Source organism: Gymnoscopelus braueri (assembly GCF_963280865.1).
Source record: "Gymnoscopelus braueri genome assembly, chromosome: 10".
In the NCBI taxonomy this organism is placed as follows: domain Eukaryota; kingdom Metazoa; phylum Chordata; class Actinopteri; order Myctophiformes; family Myctophidae; genus Gymnoscopelus; species Gymnoscopelus braueri.
The window spans coordinates 14,007,670-14,035,517 of NC_137611.1; the positions used below are offsets into that span (position 1 = coordinate 14,007,670).

The window sequence follows — 27,848 nt, forward strand, 5'->3', positions numbered from 1 at the left end:
TAAATGAGGCTTTTCTTGCCAGACACATTTGTATTTGTGGGACACAGTGGAGCGAGGCAGAGCTGTGGCAGTATGTCAGGGATTGAACTGTTAACCCATTAAGACCTGAGGCGATTCTTAAAAAAAATCTAAATCCTAACAGTTTTTTGAAAATAAATAAATAAATAAAGATTTTTCAAAAATAGCAGATCTACAAGCTCATAGCGCGGCACTCGGTGCCGCGCTATGAGCTTGTATATCTGCTATTTTTGAATAGCCAAAGAAATCTAAAATGACACAGACGCGTCCCCGGTCTTAATTGGTTAAGCCAGATTTATACTTTTTGTCTTATGACGGTGTTGCATGCCACAAATAGCAGATCTACAAGCTTACAACCTTGCAGTGATGCAACACATGAGTTTGTAAAGCTGCTATTTTTGGCATGCAACGCCATCGCTGTACAGCGGAGAATACATCGTAACAGAGAGCACCTCGCAACAGCTGAAACGTTGCATCACAAGCATAATAGTCTAGCAGTAATGCAGTCGTAGAATTAGTAATTAACACATGATCATTGTCATTGTTATTGTTGGCCTACATGGGAGCAGAGCTACAAGGTACAAATTGGATGTTAGCATAGTTTATTCAGTCGAAACTGTTCCAGATTAATCTGCATTGCTTTGGGAAAAGACAGCTTGGCTAATGGTTTTAATCAGGAAGAAAAGGCAGCCCTCTACATGCATGCATGCACGCACACACACACACAACACTCACACACACACACACACACACACACACACACACACACACACACACACACACACACACACACACACACACACACACACACACAGTTTGTATTACTATACTTGTGAGGACAGGACATCAACATTTTAGGATTGAAAATAGCGCAAAAATTACTCTTACCTCCAACTTCAGTCCCTGAACCGTAAATACCTAAACCCAACCTGAATCTTTTCCTAACATTTAAATTAGTCTTTATCCTTAAAACAACCTTTTCTTTCGATGAATTGAGTACAAAGGACCCCAATGGAAACAAGCCATAGCGCTTTCTTGGGTTTAAAATCCTCTTTAACAGACCTTGTATTGAACTGTACTTCCCTGTGCTTGTCTTTAACAAACTGTTTAATAAAGTATTCAATCAATCAATCAATCAAGGAGGACCAGGAAAACGGTCCTCACAATGTATATTCCTCAAATTCTACCATACTTGTGGGGACAGTTGGCTCTCACAAGTATAGCAATACAAGTACACACACACACACACACACACACACACACACACACACACACACACACACACACACACACACACACACACACACACACACACACACACACACACACACACACACACACACACACACACACACACACACACACACACACGCGCACAGCCGAGCCCCCTGTCTCCCCTTCCCATCCCCCCACTCTCCTACATACTTTGCATTCCTTTGGAACAAATGTTCACTTGTAGCTATAGCGCCTTCAATAGACCGACGGACGGTAGGTGTGAGGCGGGTTTTGAGTGCGTATGAAAAGAAATGGAACTTCCTGCAGAAATGAATCATTACATTTAGTTGCTGTTTCTCTTACTCTGACAAAACTGTGCGATACCGTGTCGTTAGAGAGATGGCTAATAGCCGAGGTCACTTGTTTCAGTGTCAGTGTTTCGGAGAGAAGTTTTGGGAAAACAAGTGCTTGAGAGAGAGGATTCTTACAAAACGTCCCAATGGGAATTCATGTCAGGGCTAGGGATGACAGAATTGGGTAGCAGCGTTTCCTCTGAGAGGAGGGCCCACGGCATGTACCTATACCTCAAACTTTTTCATGTCAAGGACCCCCAAAATTATATGTATTTGGCCACGGACCCCCATCTTCAAAAATACTTTCATGTTCCAGGGACCCCCAGAAAGCAAAGATTTGAGTTACAAATGTTGGCTTTAAAAAAATATATATATATTCAAAGTTTTGCGCAAAATTTCACGATTTTCCAAAAATAGCAGATCTACAGCTTGTATATCTGCTATTTTTGAACAGCCAAAGTATACAAATAATGGTTAAAAATGATTGTGACGCTATATTAACTTATTTAGCTGGGGACCCCCTGGTACCCCGCCAAGGACCCCTGGGGGTCCCCGGACCCCACTTTGAGAACCAATGACCTACACTTGTGCCGCTGACAAGCTGGCTGTAGGCAGTAAAATCTCAGTGTAAAAATGGAACCAAATGGTGTCCATTTGGTTCCATGTGTTCCGCGCTCTTTGGAGTTAAATTGATGCTACAGATTTCACTGTGTAGCTTATATCACATAATTGATATAGCCTATAGTAGCGAAAGAGAGCAGAGTCATTTCTCAACTTGCCGCTTTTGCAGAGATTCAGATGCCAGGAGGCTTTAAGGCCTCATCCACTGACATAAATCATTCCCGCTCCGCATAGTTAAGTGAACACAAGGGAACGTACCCAAGTGAATTTCATCTAGAAATGTAGTATTTCTTTTCCTTTAAAAAAAAAAAAACCCACAGTTTATTGACATTTTCTAGATAGTTTCAAGCGGATCAGCGGTTTTCTACCATTTATCAAGCCAAAGTTGAGGAATGCGTGTTTTGAGGAATGCGCGCTGCTGTGGAAGTTATGGATGGGTGTATAGGCCCCGCAGGCAGGGGCCAAGATGAAACTACCAAGCTTATATCTTTCAGACTTTACTGGCTTTTGTTGCATTTACAACAAGCAGATTGGGGTCAGGACACAGTCTGATAGCCTCGTTCCTTGAGGGTCTCTTTTGTTCCTGGAAGCTCAGGGTTGAAGTTAAAGCCCTTTTAACTTCAGGTAGAGGGGAAGAAGGACAACAGAAAGCACGTTTCGCTCCAGCACTTTTACAGTTGCCATTCCAAGGCTGAGCAAACATCTTGGGGCATATTTGTAGAGCGTGTGCTTGAAGGCTTATTTACTCAGTGTATAGTGGGCATTGTACAGTTGTGTTTGAACACACATAAACTCTAGAATTCCCACCCGGGGAATTTATGCCTCTTTTTTTTTACGATTCAGAGCTGTGATGGCGAGAACCAACAGATTACTGTTGAAATCGACTGATCCGATTTATTATGTTTATTCTGGTAAGATAAGGCCATAAAGTACGCGATGTTGGTTAATTCCTCTCACAAGTTATCTGAACCCAAACAGCACAGGCGTGAAAAACAATTGCTGAATAAAGACACGCATGCATGCACATGGTTGGTGAAGTAGTATTCTGAAACGCAACATATTAGAAATGTTTGCATGATTCATCATTAAGCTGTTTATTCAATAGTTAATCACTTTCACCCTGGTGTTCCTATTTCGGTATGTCATCATTCTAGGCGAAAATTTTTGAAATCAGTAAAATAGCAGATCTATAAGCTCACAGCGCATCACAATGCTTGTAGATTGGCTATTTTCAAATAGCCAAAGTATAAAATAGCAGTGGTGTAAAGTAACTAAGTACATTTACTCAAGTACTGTACTCAAGTAAAAGTTTGAGGTATTTCGTTACTTTAGTGGAGTATTGCCAATTTTCAGTACTTTTACTTCTACTCCGCTACTTCTCTGAGGAAAATATTGTACTTTTACTCCACTGCAATTATTTGAAAACTTTAGTTACTAGTTACTTTGAAGATTATTATTTTGAAGAATTATTATATTATAAAACATACATTAACCACTTTAGCCCTATTTTATACATAGGCTATTTTAAAATAGCCGATCTACAAACTCACAACAGCTTGTAGATCTGCTATTTTCAAACATTTTAGTACTTTTACTTTTGGTACTTTTGAGTATATTTTGATGCCAATACCTTTCTACTTCTACTCAAGTACTTGAGTACTTTTTCCACCACTGTAAAACAGGGCTTTTGATGAATGATTAATTTTCTGTTGATCGTCAAATGGAATAGTTGTTTGTTTCATCCCCACATCAGACGTCTTTCAAATGGAGAGGAACACATATCTGTCTAACTTGCACGTCATCATTGAACCAGGAATGCCATGGCTTTTTTTCAACAGTCCGCCGGTGTCATCTTGACACACTGTGATAAGATCTGGCAGGGCTCCAGTCCAACTGCATTGTTCTGTCTAGCTCTTCAGTGCCAGACTTTAATCATACAGTCAGTTTAGCCCATTAAGGCCGGGAACGCGTCTCTGTCATTTTAAGATGCCTCTGGCCATTCAAAAATAGCAGATATACAAGCTCATAGCACGGCACCTAGTGCCGCGCTATGAGCCTGTAGATCTGCTATTTTTGAAAAATCGTGAAAATGTGTGCAAATACATGATCTAAATATGTTTTATAAATCCTAACAGTATGTTGCTATATCAGTGGTGCTCCAGATTTTCCATGTCACGGACCCCCAAAATTATATGTATTTGGCCGTGGACCCCCATCTCAAAATATGTTGTTCCAGGGACCCCAAGAAGCACAGATCGGAGTTAAAAAATGTCACGATTTCCCCCCAAAAATAGCAGGTCTACAAGCTCATAGCGCGGCACTGGGTGAGCTTGTATACTTGCTATTTTTGAATAGCCAAAGAAATCTAAAATGACAAAGACACTTTCCCGGATTGAATGTGTTAAAAGGGGCAGACCACTTGGTGTAATAAGAAACGTGTAGGCCGGCCTGTAGAGCATTTTCCCCCGTATTTATATCTGAATGTTGATTGTTGAGATCTCAGGTTATTCAATGGAGGTAGGCTATGATTTGTTTAATTCTAAAGTTTGTATCGTGCTTTGTTTTTGGTTTTCTAAGGCTTAGCTCAGGTTAGAATTAGGATACCCCCCCAAAAAACTACGAAAAAAACCCCAACCTGAGTCAAAGTGTCATTTTATGAGGTTAATTTATGAGGTGCCTGCCTGCGTTGTATAGGTTACCTGAGCAGAGGCTGCTCGGCGAGTAGAATGGGAGTATTGGGTTTTCACATTACACTCATACATCATATGAGCACAATACATCCTCACATTAAGGGGATAGTCCTGCTGGATCTATCTGTCTGTCTGTGTGTCTGTGTGTCTGTCTGTGTGTCTGTCTGTGTGTCTGTCTGTCTGTCTGTGTCTGTCTGTCTGTCTGTCTGTCTGTCTGTCTGTCTGTCTGTCTGTCTGTCTGTCTGTCTGTCTGTCTGTCTGTCTGTATGCATGCATGCATGCATGCCTGCACGCGTATGCGTATTATGTATGTGTATGTTTTGTGTGGACTACACCCATGTATGTTTTGTTGATGTCATCATCATGCATGTCATGATGCCATTCATTTCAAACCTGCAGTGTAGCGGCCAGCCACACAGAGAACCAGGACTTTAGATACAATGTATCCAACAAATACTGTAGCGCTGCTAAACCACAAAAACCTGCTCCCTAATCCTTAAAACCAGTGCCCGCTGTGCCAACCCAAGTGGCCACTTTGCCAGTGCTTGCGGGTGGCACAATCACTTGAAATAAAAAGAAGAATCCTTCACCCCTAATGGTTTTAATGGCCCGCCGCTCTCAGGAGACAGAAAAGAGAAATTTGTTGGGCAGTAACTTTCCCTCTGTGATGCTGAAGGATGTTTTTGTGCAAGCCTGTGGTCGGGGTGTTTCCTGGGGTGTGGATTTATGGTTATGGGCTGTAGATCTCTGGGTCTTGGCTCTGGGTGATTGGCCACAGCCAGGGGTGGGATTGGGCCCACGGAGCTACTGCCGGAGGGAGAGAGAGAGACGTCGTCCATGGCCATTGGTTGTTGGGGACCTGCTGCAGTTTACAACGGATCAGTGGGCCTGTGTGTGCACGGATGAGACCACACAGAAAACGGGGCTATTTTGGGTGGCCATTGTTACACAGGGACACTCAGAGTGAGATTCGCTCAAGTTGGTTTTCACATGCGCGATGAAATATAGCTCCAGCAGGGATAGTTTCAGCAGATTCTGTGTGTTGTTGTAAGTACTGTACAATATGTACGCCGCCTACTAGAATTACACTATGATTTAGGGCTGGACGGTATGCCGAATAAGAATATGTCATATATCCGAAGGTATGGAGTTTTACTATACCTTCATCCACGAGATATTTCATTTCATTCATTCACGGTAATTCCGCACATGTATCCGTAAATTGTATATTTTTAAGTTAATTAAAAAAGGATTTATTGTATCAGTATTAAAAAGTTTAAGAAAATAGACCACTTTGAATGAAACAAGACCACGACAATTAAATTACAACATAAAGACACCAATAATATGTCATATATTATATTGTAATATACTATATAAAACTATACCATTGAGTACTGTCAACTTTAAATGGTGCATTTATTTAGCGCCTTTGTCCCGGACGTGTGCATTACTTTCACAGACACACATTCACATCCGTTATACTGTCAAAAGTCAGACAAATAATTGTGACATGATATTTAGGGCATATCGCCCAACCCTGGTTGCACAACTTGTGCCCCACATAAAAGCAAAAAAATCGAATGCACTGCTGTCAAACCCAATAGACACATAAACACTTCAATTATAAATTGGTGCCACTAAGATACATTTCCACACCATACACTGTCATCCTTTGTTTAGCTAGTTGCATCACATGGTGAATCACCCTCGGAATACTTAGCTGCGAGCCGGTGCCGCGCTGCAACGCATAGTGAGCTAGTACATTGGCTATTTTTATTGTGCGACATGGCATGACGCCACATATCAATCAGGCATTACTGTACTGTACTCGTACATAACACAGGTGCACTGAACCATCCCGCCACCTTGTTGCAACTAACAACTTCCTGCCAGAGAAGCTCACGCTATCAGTGACTCACTTAACCCATTAAGACCTGAGGCCGATTCTACAAACGTTTTCTGAAAACAGATTTCTGAAAAAACATATGTTTCTGTGTCAGTAGTTCTCAAACATTTTCATGTGAAGGACCCCCAAAATTATATGTATTTGGCTGCGGAACCCCATCTCAAAACAATTTGTTCCAGGGACCCCAAGAAGCAAAGATATGAATTAAAATGTTGTCTTTAAAAAATATATATATTCAAAGATTTTCATAAATTTTCAAGATTTTACAAAAATAGCAGATTCGTGCCGCGCTATGAGCTTGTATATCTGCTATTTTTGAATAGTCAAAGTATAAAATAGTGGTTAAAGTGGTTAAAATAAAAAATGACCGCTGATGCTTTCCCGGTTTTAATGGGTTAATGTCTGTCAACATGAAAAATTCATTATCCCTTCACACAGTATGACGTGTGAAGTGAAGCTGAGTGTTGACAGCAGAGACCGCAGGACAGCTATGACAAAAAGTCATGGCGTCTGGCATCACGGCAGCCTTGAGAGGAAAACAGGAAATTTAAGGTTTAGATTTGGTTTACTTACACAATCCCAAAAATACGTGGTTTGGATGGCAAAAGTGTTAGGCGGTTATAGAATCCCTGTTTTCCTCTCCGCTCCTGGGGACCAGAGTGCTGCTGGTTTTCATTCAAGCCCCATTTGGTGGTGAATGCATTTAAAGGTAGGATAGCAGATTAGGGACGACTTCAGATATTTACATACTACAACATATCTAGACTACAATATCAGTTTCAATATGTAAATATATGGAAATTACTTAAAATAAAACATTCTGAAAAGGCGGCTCTGTAGCAGAATGGAGTTGAAGAATCATGACATCCCGAATGCAGGAAGTTGCTAGTTGCACATATTGTGTTGACTGTATTGTCGACTGTAATGTCAAGCATTTAAAACCAGCTATATTTGCTATGCTCTATAACCCTTTTTATTTTTTTAATATTAAATTAAATGTATTGATAAATAAATACAAGGGTGCATACATACCCTTGTATTTATTTATTTATTTATGGGGAGCTTGCGTGAGTTTGCCAGGGTGGAACTTCTTCCACTCCTCCTGACATTACAGTCTGGAGTATGGGAAACGTGTGGGCGTTCGGATTTAGCGCTTCAAACACCAATTTACCAAAATGTATGTAACATATGTATTATCTCCGCCAGACCGGAACGGCCGAGGGCGGGGATTATGCCGTCGCTCCCGTGTGAGTCTGTCTGTTTGTTTGTCTGTCTGTGTCTGTGAGTTTGTCTGTGAGCAGCTAATCTTGGGCACCGCTGGGCTGATCGGTGTGAAACTTTGCATGCAAACTCCCAATAGGCCAAGGGAGAACCTACACCCCAATCTTTTCAAATTAGCCTCATGGTGGCGCTGTCACAGTCCACTTCACATTCTGGCCTTTAATTCTAGAACCGTACAATCAAAAATGTTCCCTGGATTTTCCGCCATTTGGGGTTTTCATCAAAACACACTTGACTGTGAAGAATATCTCAACTTTTGTCATTTCAAGGACCCTCAGTTTGATATGTAGTCCATTTGGTTCCCATTTGTACACTTTCAGAGTCACAGACGTGTGTATAAGGGTCCATTTGTTTCCTATTCCTAACTATCAATCATTTAGCGGTGGACCCTCTGGAGACCCCTCAAGGACCCCTGGGGTTCCCAGAACCCCATGTTGAGAACGGTGTACTAGACAGCCTTTGGGTGGGGAGCAGCAACCAGCAAGCTGTTTTTCTCACGTCACTGGCTGCTGTATAGGACTCAAACCTGTGACCTTTCCAGCTGCACGGGCAGTTTCTCTAATCACCCAGACCACCTTGACACCTGTTTATGGACTGCCCTGCTGTTTACTGTCTGAGCGATTGTCTGGAGCCCCTCCTCCTCTGTCTCCAAACAAGGCAAGGGGGAAAGATGGCAGCAAGGCACCCAGCGGGGCTCCGGTTGTTTGGACAGGGGAGGAAATGAGTGTTTTGGAGATGGAATCCTGACCAAATGGTTCCACCTGTCGCAGATCAGGTTGCAGGCAACAAGCTCATGTCATGGCAGATTAGAAACCTGTTGCAGCGGTGCATGTTATGGCCTGGCCCTTTTTTTGAATCATTAAACAATTAGAGTTATTGAAACTGTTACAAGTGATTAGATCTCATAAAGAAGGCGATTAGCTGCTGTCCTTCCAAGTCATGAACGCTTTTGCTGCTCACACACAGTTAGCTGTCTGTTTTAAAACAACCATCATGGGCATTTTTTATATGCCAACTCCTTTGACCATACTGAAATTAATCATTTCAAGAAAAATAAAAGCTTTTCATGAAAAGAATAAGAACAAAACAATACTGAGTGCTGTATACTCAAATAATCATAATTTAGCTTACAACTTAAAATAAAAAAATAACCCCATTTGACAAATGTGATGTTATTGTTGTTGTGAGATATCCTACCCTGAAAAGGATACGCCAAAGCTGCCTTCAAAATCAGGCAAATTGAAGGCACCGTTGCAGGTTCTACGTTGACTTCTGACTGCGACTCCCACCCGGATGTCTTCCTGCCTTTAAATACTGTCTGGGACACAAACAGTGTGTCAATGCCTTGGAGTGACGTTGGTTGATGGGTACTCGTGAGAATCGATGCTGGAAATAACCAAATTGCAAAGTCATGTTGTGTTGACATACATCTATATCTGTCACGCTGCCTCTCCCTCTGAGTAAAACGGCGGGGTATGAAGGTGGTGGAGGGGGGGGGGGGAGGGGGGTGTGCGGGGGGTCAGAAAGAGCCCCGGCCTGCGGCGGTTTCGTTGTAAACTTTGTGTCAGCAGCATGGCTGCCGCCGAGGCTTGTTCCGTGTGAAGTTGCAGAGTAACTGTTGCATGTCCAGACAGGCCAATTGATTGCCTGTTATTATCAGCTGGGGTGGAAGTGGCTACAGTCCCTGGCAGGCACAATGTGAAGAGAGACACACACACACACACACACACACACACACACACACACACACACACACACACACACACACACACACACACACACACACACACACACACACACACACACAAAAAGAGGTCTTTAGGAGACAATGAGAACCCCTCAGCCCCCCCCCCCCCCACCCCCCCACACACACACACACACACACACACACACACACACACACACACGGTCTCGCAATTGTATTGGCAGAAATGTGTCAAATCAGCAAAAGCAAATATTTGAACAACAGTATTGTTTTAGTTTATAACACACCTTAGTTGCTATAAAGACAATGTGTTATTAACCTACACAGGACAAGCAGAGTAGATCCTGCCTCGTATAACTTAATGAATTGCGGCGTGGATTGCAATATGAGCGGACGTAGCTTATTTTTTCCAACAGTGACAGAAATGAAAATAGTTGCCTTGTTGAAATGTAAGGAAATGAAAGGCTCCCTCTGCCACGTGCAACGATAGGCTGCTGCACTGTTATAACATTGTTATAACAACAAGTTATAAGTATAACAAGCGACGTTGTATAGATCTGCTACTTTCGCTGTTCGTCGCATGACAAAGTATATACAGCTTAAGCCCCATTTATACTTCACCATATGACGGAGTTGGACGCCGAAAATAGCAGATCTGCAAGCTCACAGCGCGTCTCGAATGAGACGCGCTGTGAGCTTGCATATCTGCTATTTTCCAGCATAGGACGTGTCGCACGGTGAAGCATAAACGAGGCTTTAAGTGGTTAATGCATGCTCCCAGATGTCTAAAGAGGCTGAGGCTGTTTGAAAACCCCCCCGACTGTGAAACCTTGCCCCTGGAAAGAGACCGAGAGGTCTTGATCTCGACAAAAACAAACACAGAGCCACTGGCTGCTCGACTCGCCGACTGTTAAAGGGAAAGACAAAGCGGGCCTTGAGTTATGGCTGGGTGCCGGCCGGGGGGGGTCTTCCTTTCAACAATACGGCGCGGCCCCCTCGAACGCCTCATCGGCATTATCTCCACCAAAAACAACGCCCACCCCCTCCACACACACACACACACACACACACACATTACCGCCATCGTTGGGGGGGGGGGGCAAATTTCCAGTGAGCCCTTTTGATGCCATTGTTGTGACAAAACCAATTTCGCAGCAGTGATGTGACATTGTGTACTTCCTGGTGGGCTAATAATGAAACCGGCCATCGCTTGTTTACTGAACCTCTCCTGCCAGCTTCCACCGCACTGCGCTGAGCACAGAGCCTCGTTTCACACCAGTGTTGATTTCGTCGACTAAAACTATGACGAAAGATTACCGTCGCCTACCTTTTTTCACTGACGAAAACTAAACAAAAACTAAATAAAAAATAAGCCACGATGACTAAAACTAAGACTAAAATATATTGGCAATTTCGTCAACAAATAAAAACTACACTATAATGTTAGTGATGGACTAGTGGAGAAGAGATCCAGGAGTACTACAAGACAAGTCATTTAATGCTTGGTTGCGCTCGGGTGTTGCTCTCTGAAAATAGCAGATCTACAAGCTCACAACGCGTCGCGCTGCGACGCGTTGTGAGCTTGTAGATCGGCTATTTTCAGCATGCAACCGAGTGTAAAATCAGCCATTATACGACACCATCAAGGCACCGCCACGATACATTTTAGTCGACTAAATCAACTGTAGATTTAGTCGACTATAATCTTATGATATTTAGTCGACGAAACTAGACTAAAACTAAAACATTTCAGATGACTAAAATATGACTAAAACTAAATGGAATTTTATTCAAAAGACTATGACTCAAACTAAATACAAATGTTCTGTCAAAATCAACGCTGTTTCACACACGTTTAAATGGCAACAGCCAACGGCTTTTAAAACCAGGAAAAGTTGTCTTTTTCTTTATGACATATCACATTAGAATATCGCAAATGCCAGGCGGTATTTAGTCTCTAATATCGATAGTGCTTCTAGTTATCAGTGGGCGTTAAACTCACTGACGGTTTTCCCCTCACACCTTGAATCCTCTCCTCTGTATTCTGAACAATGGTCACTAATTGAAATCAGCTCATTTAGATGGAAAGGAGAAACCCAGTGACATCCCGATCCAATTAACAGCTGTGTGACTGACATCCTTCGGACGGTTTAGCATATAAGAGCTCAAGATAAGAGATAAGATTGAACCTCTGTTGACGCCCGGGGGGCTGAAATTCATCATTCATCTTTGATCAGTCATCTTTTGTCATTCAAAGGCATCGCTTCTCAAGTGTTCCTGTCATTATCGCCGTGCTCTCATATGATAATAATGTACAAGCCCACACCACCAGAGTACCACTGCTGAGGGATAAAAGTAAGAAGGGGGGGTTGATGTTTAATGGAGGAGCCCATTGTCATTGTGTGGTGATGAAGGGGCAGTGGTGTAATGTAACTAAGTGCATTTACTCAAGTACTGTACTTAAGTACAAGTTTGAGTTATTTTTTACTTTGCTGGACTATTTCCAATTTTCAATACTTTTACTTCTACTCCTCTACATCTCAGAGGCAAATATTGTACTTTTACTCCACTACAATTATTTGAAAACTTTAGTTGCTAGTTACTTTGCAGATATAAATTATTATATTATAAAACATGCATTAACCACTTCAGCCCTATTTTATACATAGGCTATTTGATAAATACCCGCTCTACAAGCTCACAACGCGTTGCATCGCGACGCGTTGTGTACTTGTAGATCTGCTATTTTAAAATATTTTAGTATTTTTACTTTTGGTACTTTAAGTATATTTTGATGCCAATACTTTTGTACTTTTACTCAAGCAACATTTTTAACACAGGCCTTTTACTTGTAACAGTATTTTTATATTATGGTATTGCTACTTTTACTTACGAAGGGGGGGATATGGGGTGTTGGGGAAACACGACCACCACCATCAGAGACCCTGGTTCAGCTCCTGGCAGCCGTGCCTGCAGCTTGGCAAAGCGTTCCAAACAACACAATTCGCCAGCGCTTTGCGGGTGGGAACCTGGCAGGCGATTCTTTTTCAATTAATCAAATAGTCGAGAACGTTTAAAAATAAATACATTTTATTTTTATTTTTTATCATCAACAAATCTTATTTCATACTTTTTCCACACAACGGTGAATAGTAAAGCAAACAAATGTAGTTTGCTTTACTGTTTTGCCGTACTGTTTATAAACTGCTAATAAAGTATTCAATCAATCAATCAATCAATAAATATGCTATTAAAAAAAAATAAAAAAATAACATGCCCAAGATAGGGATAGATTATTAATCGATTATTTTATTAAATCATCGATTATATTATTATAATCGATTAAATAGACTTGTTTGTTTAACTGTTGCACTTCACTGGAAACTCCCACTCCTCACTGTCTCCTCACTGTCAGGTGAATCACATGCCTGTAAGACGGGTCATGTGATTGTCTACATCCTCACACAGGGACTTACATTGGGAATTGGAAATGACTAAATTGGGGAGGAAAGGGGGCGGGGGAGGAGAGGGGGGGGGGAGGTTCTTCAAAGTGTGAGTGTCATGGTTCCCTGCCTGGGGTCAGTCCTGTAGATAGATGAACCCCCTGCTTGGCAGCCCACAGGTGTCCCTCTAATCCTGGGTGTGGCTGAGCCTGAGGTCAAAGTAGATGAGTCAGCTTCTGGCCAGTGAGGATGACCCTTGGTTAACGGAATGCCTTGAACAGTCTCATGATTGGTGTGTGTGTGTGCATGTGTGCGTGTGCATGTGTGTTTAACCCATTAAGACCGGGAACGCATCTGTGTGTCATTTTTAGATGTCTTTGGCTATTTCAAAAATAGCAGATATAGGTCTTTATATAGGTCTATTTTTGAAAAGGAATCGTGAAAATGTGTGCAAATCTTTGAATATTTACATTTTTTAACTCTAATATTTGCTTCTGGGGGTCCCTGGAACATCATATTTTGAGTTGGGGGGGGGGGGGGGGTGGGCGCGGACAAATACATAATTTTGGGGGTCCTTGACATGAAAAAAGTTTGAGAACCACTGATATTACAGCAACATAAGTTTATCTAAGCATTTAGAAGACATTTGTAGAACCCCCCCCAGAAGCAAAGATGAGTAAAAAATGTTCACTTTAAAAATATACTGTATATATTCAAAGATTTGCACACATTTTCACGATTTTTCAAAAATAGCAGATCTGCAAGTGCCGCGCTATGAGCTTGTAGATCTGCTATTTTTGAATAGCAGAATTCCCGGTCTTAATAGGTTAAAGGAGAGTGGGTAGTATGACATCAAAAGCATTTATTGAGTGATGATGTGTCATCAATTCATGTTCCCAATATGAATTATTTTTGTTACATTTTCAACCACAGCAGTGTGTTCTATATTAAATGAAAAATCTGACAAATTTGCAATTGTGGAAAGTTCTGGAAACCTGAATTTATTATGATATATGATTAGGCCTATATTATGCAATTGATTTAGCAGTTTGAAACACTGGATGTGGCCGTGCACTATCAGGAGTGCTGTCAGGAATGGAAGTGTAGTCTCTTTCTACTAGTCTGCATTGCAATCACCAGCGCTTCTGCAAGTTGGCACCAGACGATAGGTGAGTTCACGTGTGAAGCCTAATTTATGCTCCATCGCGCGATGGTGTCGTGCGCTGAGAATTTCCAAGAATAGCAGGCCTACAAGCTCACAACGCGGCACGTCACACACGCGCCTTGAGCTTGTAGGTCTGCTGTTCTCGGTGCGAGACACTGACGAACGACGAAGTACGAAGCGGGCTTCGCTCACGGTTTTGGAAGGGGGGCAGCTGGCTGGCACAGCTTGGAAACAACAAAGTCATCTGTTTTTCATCAAGTCCTCCACACCATGGCAGAGGGATGAGATGAGAGGTTGAATTTATTGAAAAGTTAAAAGGAATTACAGGGGGGGTGGGGGGTGAAAATGAGAGCCTTGGTGTGTGTGTGTGTGTTTGTGTGTGTGTGTGTTCAAATCCCACCCACACCCAACTCACCCGTCTCTCTCTTTCATGCACACAAGCACTAACTCAATAGACTGGTTCAGAGCATAGTAAACAGTATTAATCCAGACTTAAGACCCGAGATTAAGTTATTTGTGATGCTACTGAACTGCATGATAATGAGCCACACAAAAAGAAAGTACCAGAGGCACTTGGCAAGACCAGATTCAAATGCCTGATTTTATACTTGGTTGTGCGCAGGTGTCGCACACTGAAAATAGCCGCAGGTTACAAGCTCAGAACACTTCACATGTAAACCAGGCTTATACGTAATGAATGCTTGTTTTCTTCCTTTATCGCTGTTATTAGATTTTTGTAGTGTAAAACGTGTAACTCTGTTTTCAACAGTCACTTTAAGTTATAATCTTCATGTGACTGAAGCCTATTTGGAAAGAAAATACTTGTATATATTTTATGTTGTCAAAGTCTTGATTATTCACCAGGTTTGAAGAAATGTAGCTTTGATAGTTGTTCATTTTCAGTGACTTATTTCAGAACAGGAACTTATCCTAATGTTTAGAGAGGAGCTTGCTTGTACAAGGCAAAATTGTGGTTAATTTTGTCTGTCCATCTGAGAAGAGAAAGTGAGAACTCTCCTCCTTCTACAGCTATTTTGGGCATGTCATTAGGCAAACATGCTCAAAAAGCCAGCTATTTCCGCTATTGATCATAAAACTAAGTATATAGGGCTTAAGTTGTTAAGCAAGGTACTTAACCTCTAGTTAGGTTGTTGTGTATGTGGTGTTAAACTAACCCTTCCATGGATGAACATGGATTAAAACTGAAGGTGCGTTATTTCCCCCTCACTGCCGAGCCCTGCTGTACTACTTTGCATTCCTCCCCATAACAGAGTGGCAGATGGGAATGTGATGCACTTTAACTAAGATAATTGGAGGATTATTCAGAATGCGGGTGTCGATTTGTTCTCCTCTTCAGTCGTCACCTGTAGAAGTCACGGTAGGAACACAAGGAAATGGAGACGCTCCAGAACATTTTGGGAGATTTTATGGGGACAGGTGCAGAAGGAACATGTTTCCTGAATGGGGGGAGCTTTCTAGTATTAACCTATTAAGACCGGGAATTTTAGATGTCTTTGGCTATAAAAAAATAGCAGATATACAAGCTCATAGCGCGGCACTGAGTGCCGCGCTATGAGCTTGTATATCTGCATTTTTTATCGTGAAAATATGTGAAAATCTTTGAATATATATATTTTTAAAGCAAATTGTTTTACTCAAATCTTTGCTTCTGGGGATTCTACAATTGTCTTCTAAATACTAACAGTTTTCCTAACAAAGATTTGAGTTGAACATTTTCGCTTAAAAAAAAGAAATTCAAAGATTTGCAAAGCAGATCTACAAGCACAGAGTGCCACGCTACGAGCTTGTATATCTGCTATTATCTGCTACGAGCTTGTATATCTGCTATTTCTGAATAGCCAATTAAATCTAAAAATGACACAGATGCTTTCCTGGTCTCCACTCATCAGTGTAGCCCATCAGTGGACTTCCTTGGGCAAGAGGTTGGTCTGTTGGTTAGTTAGAGTCTACTCTGTAAAGGAAAACGTCCAGGATTAATCTCTGTAAATCAAAGTATTCCTTCAGTCACTTGCAACCTGGCATTCTTTCCTATTTGAGCATGTTATTATAGGTGAAAATGTCAACGACCTCTCAAAAATAGTGAAAATAGCTGATCTACAAGCTTAGAATGCGTTGCATTGTGATGCGTTGTGAGCTTGTAGATCGGCTATGTTTTCATATTTTGGAAAGAATAAATTAGAGATTAGGTGGTTTTGGTCTTTTTTTCTTTCTTTTTCTTTGTTTAGGTACAAAATTATACTTGAAAGTACATACAATATACAGTATAGGCTAAATGATGAATGATGATGATGACACATAAACTAAACCATAATAAAACATATTTTCAATGTGGTCCTCTCATACATACATACAGCAACCAGATGACAACGTTATTCTTACGTCTGGGGAATGTCGAGATTGCCGACTTTATGCTGAGACGATGCACACCTAAAAATACAATCACACTTCTAAAGAAAGACAATGATTCTCCTCTTGCTTGAATGTCATTAGCTTGTTTATACATGCTGAAATGACACAAGCATTTATCCTTTTCCACAGTATTGCCAAGAATAGCAGGCCTCCACACCTCGTCATCAGGGTTAGGAAAATGTTTACTTTGTGACGTGAAACATTTTAGGTGTGTGTGCCGTTCGGTTTGTTGAGTCAGTTTCCGATTGAATACACGATCACGATCATGAAATTATGTAATAATTATGACTGGCCTGCTCACAGTTGGTTTTCATTGCAACAAATGTCTTTTTCAGCATCTCTCAACCGCCTGGTCTTATTATTTAAATCAATTTGGGGGTACTTGACATGACAATGTTTTACGAACCACTACCGTAAGGGTCCATTTTAATAAAAATGAACACTCTTGATGTTGCCGTGTGTTAGCCTGGTAAACCCTCCCTCCGGAAATCTAATTTCCATTTGATTCCAGGAGTCAAATGGAAATGAGATTTCTGGAGGGAGGGTTTACCAGGCTAGCCGTGTGTCACCTACATACAGTAGCAGCAACGCAGCCAACCAAGTACTGTGGATGACCTGTGATTCAACATGGCAACATTACATCATGGCAGTCACACGATCTCATTTTCTATTTACGGGAGCTGTTATGAAGTCACTTAACTTGACTAATTTTCCATTGCCAGATTTTCAATGGCAGTTTCAATTTCACTTTTGGCCAGTTTATATATTGAGTGTGCAGCTGATGGTTCAGCCAGTATTGTGTTCAGTCAGTCAGTCAGTCAGTACTTGTTGAAAGGACACAGAGGTTGTCTTGCGGATTGAACGTGGGACCTTTTACCGTTACAATGATGCATGAAGAAGGTAGTGCACGCACATCCGCCCTGTTGCAAGACAAGCAAAAATATAATTAAGAAAGTCTAGAGTCTGCACACTGGTGATGCTGAAAAATCTCTGCTGTATTTTTATTGCGTCGTCAACATTTCGATCTATTCAGATCTTCATCAGGACATACATGACCTTTTCGTTACTAAACTCAGGTTTTGTTTTTTTTTCTCCAGAGAGCCAGGAGGGTCTCCAGCAGACGGTCCAGGAGCGTTTGGGGGAGCTACTGCGAGTTCTCAAGGCCGTCATCGGCCAACACCAGACCCTCAACTCCGTGGACATCCTCGGCGCCGCTGGCATGGTCATCGCCAAAGTCAAAGGTCAGTGTTTTTATGCCAAGTACAGCACAACACAGTTGATGCAGAAGATAGATTTCTACCAAAAGCAGTGGTTCCCAAAAGTCCAGGTGTGCCGTGGGATGTGTGACAATCACATTATTATTATTGCAATATATATTCAATTCAATTCAAACTTTATTCCAGACACACAGGGGGTCCATAGAGCAAACATATAGGAACAACATACAAATAAAAGAAAGTAAAAAAAAACAACAACAACACATCATACACAACAATAACATACAAAGACATAAAATCACACATAGAGGCTGGCTCTCCAGTGTTTCAGCAGCCTGGACGAGTACCGGAGACAGCTCTTCCCAGGATTGGCTATATCCTCAATAATTCTGTTCCGGGACTCATCCAGGCGGGTACAACTATACAAAACGTAATGAAGTATCTTTGAATCAGTACTTGTACTCCTTTCATTTGGTTTAAGTTGACTCACAGATTTATTCTTGAATTAGATAAATATTTAACCCATTAAGACCTGAGGCCGATTCTACAAATGCCTTTGAAATCAGTAGTTCTCAAACTTTTCCATAATTCAAAAATGATTCAACATTTTTTAAACACTTTCAAGATTTTTCAGAAATGTTCAAAAATAGCAGTACAAGCTCGCAGCGCGGCACAAAGTGATGCGCTGTGAGCTTGTATATCTGCTATTAACACAGGACATAATATGCCTATGCACTAGGTGTAATATTCTCCTCATCGTAGCAGTAGTGAAGTGTTTGACACTCTTTATTATTATACTCTATTTTAAGCTCTGTTTTTATACTATTTTGAGCTTCAGTCAGTAACGTATATTTGTTATTATTAGTGTTATTAATATGTATTGTGCTGTATATCTATTTGTATTTTTTCTGAAATTCATACCTCATTATGTATTTCCTTTGAAGTGTTGAGCCCTCTCACTATGATGTAAGACCAACACAGTTTTGATCATAGTGTCGATTAGGATTTTATTACTAGCACTAACTCTGACTCTCTCTTCTATTACTAACTATTGTCTCTGTCTTGACTCTATCTCTCTATACACCCCTCCACCCCCAACCCCCTCGGTCTCGGCTTTGGTCTTGACTCACTTCAGGTGGCCTTGAATACGGCATTAGAAAATAGCATGTGTGTGTACTCTGACACAAGCGTGTGCACACACAGAAGGTTTCATATCTTCTCATGACGTTTTATGGCAGTGTTGCGAGTTAAAGGAATAGTTCACCCAAAACAATACTTATTTTCTATCAATTACACACCCCATGAAGCCTTGAATTCATGGAGTTTTTTCGTTTTTAGTCAATAACTTGATGACCGCGGTGTATTTCCGCTAGGAGACTCAAAGAGACTCCTTTGAGTCTCCTACCGGATACATTAGCATCTTTCAAATTATTGGCTTAGGTTTAGGAATGCAACAAAAACTAAAGAATCTCCATGAATTCAATGCTTTCATGGGGTGTGTCATTGATATAAAATAAGTACTTTTGTGGGTGAACTGCTCCTTTAAGGTTAGAGTTAGAGGTCCCTTTCACTCGGCTGGCCTGCCATGAGAAACATTAACATTTTCAACAATAGCGAAAATAACAGATCACAACGTGATCTCATTGTGAGCTTGTAGCTTGTCATAGGATGAAATAAGGCATTCATTTATGAAAAACAGATGAAATGTGGAGAGATGCAAGGTTTCTGCCTGACAGCGCCAATGTGTTTATTTGATTGAATCCTGCTCGGCTCGAGTTGGCCCTCGGTCTTGTTTCCAAAAGGCTTCCAGAGTGAGAGACGTGATTATTGTCTTGCTCAACAAAAGAATCCCTTCCCTCCCTCTCCTGAATGAATACAAGCGCAAGGAATCTCAAAACTTGCGAGTTCATCTGCCAGAAATGCGATCCTCGGCGAGGGTAATTCTTCACTTGGCCCGAACACAAGAATCCGCAGAGAGGAGGGCTGCACAGGGGTGTAATTTGCATTCCATATTTCACGGACGGACGGAGGGAGGGAGGGAGGGAGGGAGGGAGGTGGCGTCCTGGCAACATACTTGATGGCCCAGCAAGGCCACGTAGCTCTACATGCTCTTCTTATTGTTACGGTGCGTTTGTCTTGCAGGTCACCTGTCTCTATCTCGCCATCAGAGCCACGTTGTAACGTTTGAAGAATGCGCTTCGTTCTGTCTGTCTCTCATTTGTGTCCTGGTGAGAGGTGCTCGAACAATGCTGGGAATGCAAAAAAAAAGAAAGAAAACAAAGGGAGATTGACTGTGTGAGATCACCCTGAGGAAAAGGGTTCATATCGTGGCAGCTATGTGGGAACCTTTGCACCTCGATTTCTGCAACGGGGCATCTGAATGGATGTGATTGACTGGTCCTCACTGTGCATAAATACCTCAGGCATTTTGCATGTTTTAGCTTGGACCTTGTGTAGGTAAAGGAAAAATGCCAGCATGTCCTTGAAGTACCGTTTATTTTATTTAAATAGGCACGTGTAGCATAATAACACGTTTTTAGCCGGCGGCTTCCTCAGCTTTTATAAGTAGGCCCATAAAAATGGGGGAAAAAAACAAATAAAGAAAATGCATGGCTGCAATCAGAAAATTAATACGCTCCCCCAGACTCTAAATTATGCATAAGGATTTGCAGTATACATGTTCACATATCCAAGTGGACAAGTGGAAGCATGGATCGTCTTGACCACTAGGGGGTGGCTTACATCACCTCTATGCTTGGCCTAACTTGTCCTCTGGGGCCGGTAGGTAACTCGATAGTGGCCAAGTCAAAGAGCCAGGCAGAGTAAAGGAAAAACAAAAGGAGCTGCTGAGAGAGGGATGAATCAGTGAAACTCTAGTGACATGACAACTCAAAGGTCCGGATGATAACAGGCCTTGTGCACCACTGTGCCTTCAGAGTGTGTTTTCTTGCCGCCCGTGTTCCTGGAAGACTCACGCTTTGATGATCGGGCACAACAACACCTGGGGCCTTTTTGGGCGGCGTCCAGAAATGACAGGAACACACGTGAACGCGCGCAACCTGCTTCCAACGCCTCTCAGATCGTATCTGCTTATGCCTAGGCGTTAATAATGACACAGTAGACGGCCGTCACACAAACATGAAAGATTTCAGCTCTGTCGTCTTGACGCACAAAGCTTCATTCATTTATTCAGACAAAAGCCATTGTCATAGCATCCATACTTTGTCCTGTCTGTTCTCGTATCGCCACAGATAGGATCTATCTGCAGAGAGTCTTCATCACTGGTTAAAACCAAGCCCAGGTTTCTCTCTTGCGCTTGCGTCCCACGGGGGCTGTTTCTCCCCCATTCCTCCTTCTAGCATTTCTGAGGCAGGGCAATAAAAGTGTCAACTTTCCAAAGTTATTGAAATTCTTTCCTCCTTCCCTACTCCACCTCTCCCACCCCCTGTGCATATGCCACAGACCATTTTCTCGTCCTTGTGCTGTGCCATGTCTGTGCCCATCAGCTCATGGCATAGCTCAAGAGAAAAGAGGGTCTGTGAACCAGTGAATACCGCAAACTATGAGCGAGCCGTCGGGCCAAATGTGAGCCGATCTGTCAAACAAAGTTGTGCTCTCAAAAGTTGTGAGAGAAATTGACAGCTGGGCTGTCAGACATGGTTTAACTCACCCCAAAAAAAATCTTTTTTTCACAGGCTAATTGTCCCTAGTTGGAGCTCTCAGTGACAAAACAATGGCCCTTGTGCTTGAATGATGCAGTTCCCATATTTCAGGGGTGGCCGAGGGGTGGGAGGGGGGGCAGTGCTGGAATCATTGTTGTGAGACCCACAGGATGTCCTGAGGAAGAAGTCGGTGCTCCTGCACAGGGGCCTCAGAGTAACACGTATTCGCATTCGGGTTCCAGGGAGGCTCGGGCTTCAGTCGCTCTGGCATTTTCTGGCGTCCTTTTGGGGGCCCAGGCCATCACTGCCTGGTTTTGTTTTGTGGAGGACCTGGAAATTTACTGGGAATCAACACACAGGTGCCATGGGTTTTTTCCTCTCTTCTCTGGAATGAGTGGAAATGGAATTACCAAGATGACGTTTTCAGTACACAATCGGAGCTCTGAAGGTCTGCTGATGACTAAGGCCACTTTACTCAGCGGTTGAGGGAGGCACTTGAATCTCGGGGTCCCTGGTACTGAACAGAAGTCGACAGGTGTCAGGGAGAAAAGGCTAAGTGTCGCGACGTTAGCTGTCTGAAAGTTTTACTCAGCTGTCGTGGAGCTCAAGCTGTGCAAGTGTTTCCTGTGGTGGGGAGACAGGAAGCACTCTCTGAAGTTGGATTTCTCCGCCTGTGACTTAGGTTCCCCTGATTGCCTTCTGCAAATGTCCTCTCGCTGAGTAAACGTTTCCTGTTAGAGAAAGCTACATTGCTCCGAGAGGTTCAGTTCTCGAAGAATCGTCAACACTCGATGGCCGTCAAACGCGAATAGTCCTGGACTCCTCAAACAAAGATGTCTTCGTTTCGTCTGTGCCTGATCAAAATGGAAGATCACCTGTGGTGGAATGCGGATTTACAGGAGCAAATGAGGACGCTTATATAAACACTCGTTCTGGTCCTTTGAAGATATTCAAACCCAACCGTTCTTGGTGGTTGAGAGGAATCAGATAAAATGTTCCTGCAGTGCCCGTAGGCTACTTCTGCTCATTTCAGTTTAAAGTGTTCGTTTAGGAAGCTTTTCTATGAGGTTTTCTGCCTGCTACCTTTCCTTCTTATTGATGAGTATATCTGTTCTACAATGGACTAACTTTTCCATATGCTAATATCAACACTGGGCTAACCTTTACTATGTTCTACTGCTAATATATATATTTTTTAAAGCTCCCATATACACAGCAATGCCACAGTTTGTATGAGTGCATACATACAGTATAATAACAATGTCTAAATAAAGAATGCATTCTGAAATTATTAATGTGGTGAATGAAATCAAAAGCCTAATCGATGGTCTAATGTTACCTTTGCTTGATGGTCATTGATTTCATTCCAGTCATTCATTTGAATGTGTATGCTGACACATTAACTGCACACTTATATCATAATTGTCCAGGCGTGGGAGGACAAGTGTAGTACTCTGAATGCTTTCGCTGAATGATTGAACCCGTGCGAACGTTGGCTGTGAATGCAGTTGTATTTTTGGGAGAAGTTCTCATGCATGGCTCTCGTTTGTGGTTTGTTTATCTCACCCCCAACAGGCGTTAACTTCAAGGAAGTGACTCAAGAAAACAAAAAGGCTATATTCGGCGAGATATACGCTTCCATTGACACTTTGGCATTCACGTTCGGCAATGTGTGAGTACAATGTTTGTTAACCTTTTCAACGCTTTCGAGCTTTTACGAGCGCTCTCGTGAGACAACTAAGCAACTAACAGTGCACTCGAATGGGGCCAGTGGATGGTACTATACAAGTCATTGGATTCCTGCAAGCCCATGTCACTGTGCTAAGTCTATAATTGAAGTCATTTGAAGCTGATGCATTGCCAATAGCTTCCCTCAGCGGTTTGCGTTTCATCATTTTCACTTAAGCATAGTTTATGCTGTGTAAAGACAAGCTACGGCTCACGGCTTATGGGCTTATTTCTGGGCATTTATACTCAATACATCAGCTCACTGACAAGCATGACAGGACATTCCACATTATGTCAATGAACCAAGAAATCACAGGGGTTGTCCTACACAGTATAACCCCTTTATGCCTCATCGTAGGACAAATAGCGAGAATGACAATTTACAAGCTTTTTTTCTTTTTTTATGAAATATAAAAATGTGAAATAAAATTGTTTATTAGTAAAAAAAAAAAAAAAGAAGCCCAAAAAAGGGACACCACGGTTATTGTGGATAAGTTCGGTTGTACTTCATTTGATATGTGTCCCCTGATGACATCAGGACAAACCATTAAAACATTTACTCTCAAGACACATACAATACAGTAAGATAGATGTGTGTCATAATATTGCTAATTTATAGTGACAACTTGACCTGTTACCGTGTACACTTTTAATCATTTTAAAAGGAAAGATCCTTTATGCAGCGTTATATATCTTTGAAACACTGTTGAGTCTTTCATGTTTTAATAACTATATAAAATGCTAAAGTGCTGTCGTCTGGCTTTCAGAGTGTCTGACTTCCTTATGGGAGATGTTGACAGCGGCTCAGGGTTGGGGTCCCCCCAGTCTAGAAGAAGCAGGGTGAGACACACATTCTTACAGCTTCCTTCCTTGTTTCATACACTGTCAAATAATCCACTTTATTTAATCTCAGAGAGTGCACGAATACAACCAAATGGACCCGTAAGAGTTTATTGTTTATTGTTTATTTGGATCCCCATTAGCTACTACCTTAGCAGAAGCTACTCTTCCTGGGGTCCACACAGAAATAAATGACATTACATAACATGAAAACATTTTACATGACAGTCTAAGAAAACAGTTAAAAACTTAAATAAATCTCGAGTATATGGTTAGTAGTAAATCATTGCATAAATATAACATCTTAATGATGCAATACCTCAACAACCCTACCATTTCAGATATATACTATATAGAAACATTAAGAATATATGTGAAAATATGTGTATACATATGTGTATGTATATATATATCCCTTGTTCTTCTTACATGTATTACATGTATTTCCATTTGTTTTATACTTTATACTTTGACATCTCTTTGACATCTCAGAGGCAAATATTTTATTTTTTTGACAGCTTTAGTTACGGTAGTTACTTTGCAGATTTTGATTATTAACACAAAACATACACGAGCAAACTGATAAATGACGATGTCTTATGATAGGTTAAGCTTCCCAGCAGAACGTAAAGTAGTTCAAATTGGACAGCTCTGCTTCTTTGAGCTCCACACTCAGCTGTCTGGGTGGCTGTTTCTCTTCAAAGTGTTGCTTTGAAACATGACAGGGTTCGTAGGGTTGTGTTTTGTGGTGCGAGGGTTGTATTAAAGGGGGTGATTTATTTTACAACAAACCCTCTACTTGAACCTCAAAGGCTTGCTTTCTCTATTTAGCATGGCGTTGGAAAAAATAAAAGCAACATTTAACGGGCCACTCTACTTTCGGCTTAAATAATACCCCCCCCCCCTCCACCCTGTTCTGCCCCACCCGACTTACAGTCTGCTATCTGCTAAAACGTCTCTTTTAATTCTTTGTTGTTTTTGTCCACAGTCTTATGACAATCTCTCGGTGGATCCCAGAGGATATGTCTCGGAGAAAAGCGACCTTGCAGGTAAGCGTACCGCAGGCCTAAACCGCTTCTAATAGTAGGAATGTATAATGATTATTAATGGCTTGGCTTTGAAAAAAACATTTAATGGCCGGCTTGTAGCCCTTGGGCCCAGAGTGTCAGCTTGTGAGCCTTAGCTAAATGATTTAGACGAGCTCTTTTAGCCTCCCAGATGCCTGAGGTAGACCCGCCCTAAACCTCGGCACTAACCCCTGTTATTTCTGCAGCTTTTTTCATACTTGCTGCGGGCTGGCCCTTCTTTTATTTTCTTTTTTTTTCTCTCTTTCTTTCTTTTCCTTCTTCTTCCGTCTCTCTCGCTTTCCAAATGTCTGACATTCCTCCTCTGTTTAGGAATAGTTAAACGCGTGGGATGGGAAACACATGGGACTGGTGCTGAGAGGGAGGTGCGTTTGGCAGCGCTGGTTATTATGGGGGGTGGGGGGGGGGTGGCGCATGGAGGGGTTATGACATCGCCATGCATGCAGAGGCTAGAGCCATTAATCAACCCCAGTGTCTTTTCCCTGGCTACTTCCTGATGATGTGAGCATCTAGGTTCCAGTGGTGGAAGAGGTACTCACATATTTTACTCAAGTAAAAGTAGCAATACCACAATATAAAAACAATACTCTGTTACAGCAAGTAAAAGGCCTTTGTTCAAAATGTTACTTGAGTAAAAGTACAAAAGTATTGGCATCAAAATATACTTAAAGTATCAAAAATATAAGTACTAAAATGTTTGAAATCGGCTATTTTCAAATAGCCTATGTAAAAAATAGGGCTGAAGTGGTTAATGTATATTTTATAATATAATAATTAATATCTGCGAAGTAACTAGTGACTAAAGTTTTCAAATAATTGTAGTGGAGTAAAAGTACAATATATGCCTCTGAGATGTAGTGAAGTAGAAGTAAAAGTACTGAAAATGTAAAATACTCTAGTAAAGTAAAACTACCTCAAAATTGTACTTAAGTGCAGTACTTGAGTAAATGTACTTTCCACCACTGCTACGTTCCTCGTTCTCCCGCAAGCCCAGAGGGTAACTAGATAAGAGAGACCTTTATTGATCCCACAAGGGAAATTAAATGCAGTACAGATACAGGTACTGTAAGAGAGATACTGTTAAGCTTCAATAGTAAGCATAATAAAGATAGGAGTAAACAAGTAATATTGTACAGTAGTAGAAATAAGATACCAAATACCAAATAAAGAGACATAAAGACTCTCAAGTATCAATGAACATACGTAACATTTACAGTAGTTTGCCCAATAATACAATGCCATCTGTAATATAATAATATAATGCAATCTGTAAAGGGGAATAGGAGGTAATAAGGCTAACACAGTATATCCTATATACTGTATATGTACAATGTCTGCCAGCTACACAGTGGGGGAGAATAGATAAACATGGGCAGTCAGTCAACCTACAGTGAGTATAAAGAGGAATATAATCTATCTAACAGCTAAATCATTAAAAGCCTCTGATTATAATACCAGTGTATATCCCAGTAGTCCATAAGCAAGGGTTTTTAGTCCGTCTACTAAAGCTTTTCGGAATGTGTTTAGAAAAGTCACACTTTCATATCCTCCCAGACTCTCCAGGCAGCCTCTGTATCTTCCTGGTTTCTGTTTCTTATTTGCTTCATTCCTATCCACATGCTTAAAGAGGAACTGGAACTGAAACAAATAAGCATTAATATATGGTGGATGATATGTTTCACGTTTCATTGATACTATATGAAAGATTTCATTCTGAAACAATTTCGTAAGACGTAGGTGCACATTAAGATTCCCCAGGCAGTCAGGTTATGAACGACTGACACTATAGGCCTGTTGCCTGTGTCTGCCTACCACACGCACACGCACACGCACACGCACACGCACGCGCACACGCACACGCACACGCACACGCACACGCACACGCACACGCACACACACACACACACACACACACACACACACACAGAGTCAGCTACTACACACACACACAATCCTATAAAGCGCCTCTCACACACCTACGTGACTACTTAAACTCTTACCAATTCTTAACATGCACACTGGCATATATATAATAAGACTGCACACTCAAACGTATGCAATCATAAAAGTACATGTATACACATGTAGTATATACATGCAAATTGATACTTATACACACATACACATTATGGAGAAGTAGGACATATGCACACAGCACCTTCAATCAACTCAAAGTATGACTAACACTTTGCTGTTTTTCTTTACCTTCTACTACTTACTATTGTTGCTATTCTTAAAAATGTCTTTGTTGTTGCTGCTATTGTTGTTGTTCTATCGTTCTGTGTTTTGATGTGCGTGGTAATTCCTGTGCTGACCATCAGGGCCGGACGTGGCGCTGTCGCGGGAGGAGGAGGTGGACCTCACCCTGCTGAAGAACGACAGCGGGGTCGAGTCGGCGCTGCTCTACGCCAAGGCCTGGTCCAAGTATGTCAAAGACCTGCTGGCCTGGATGGAGAAGAGACTGGCCATGGGTGAGACATTATGAC

General features: G+C 41.7%; 1 protein-coding gene across 4 annotated transcripts in view; it reads left to right on the top strand.

Moving 5' to 3' along the window:
• LOC308094425 (rho GTPase-activating protein 29-like) overlaps positions 1-27,848 on the top strand; it is a 58,979-nt gene that overhangs the window by 7,899 nt on the left and 23,232 nt on the right. For 3 of the 4 annotated variants that reach the window (XM_080441070.1, XM_080441072.1, XM_080441071.1), the window contains exons 3-7: positions 17,928-18,071; positions 23,285-23,381; positions 24,205-24,277; positions 25,266-25,326; positions 27,684-27,833. In XM_080441070.1, the coding sequence (XP_080297196.1) occupies positions 17,928-18,071; positions 23,285-23,381; positions 24,205-24,277; positions 25,266-25,326; positions 27,684-27,833 (525 nt within the window). Of the gene's footprint in view, positions 1-17,927; positions 18,072-21,957; positions 22,719-23,284; positions 23,382-24,204; positions 24,278-25,265; positions 25,327-27,683; positions 27,834-27,848 lie in introns of those variants that run through there. The other variant, XM_080441073.1, reaches the window with a different exon arrangement.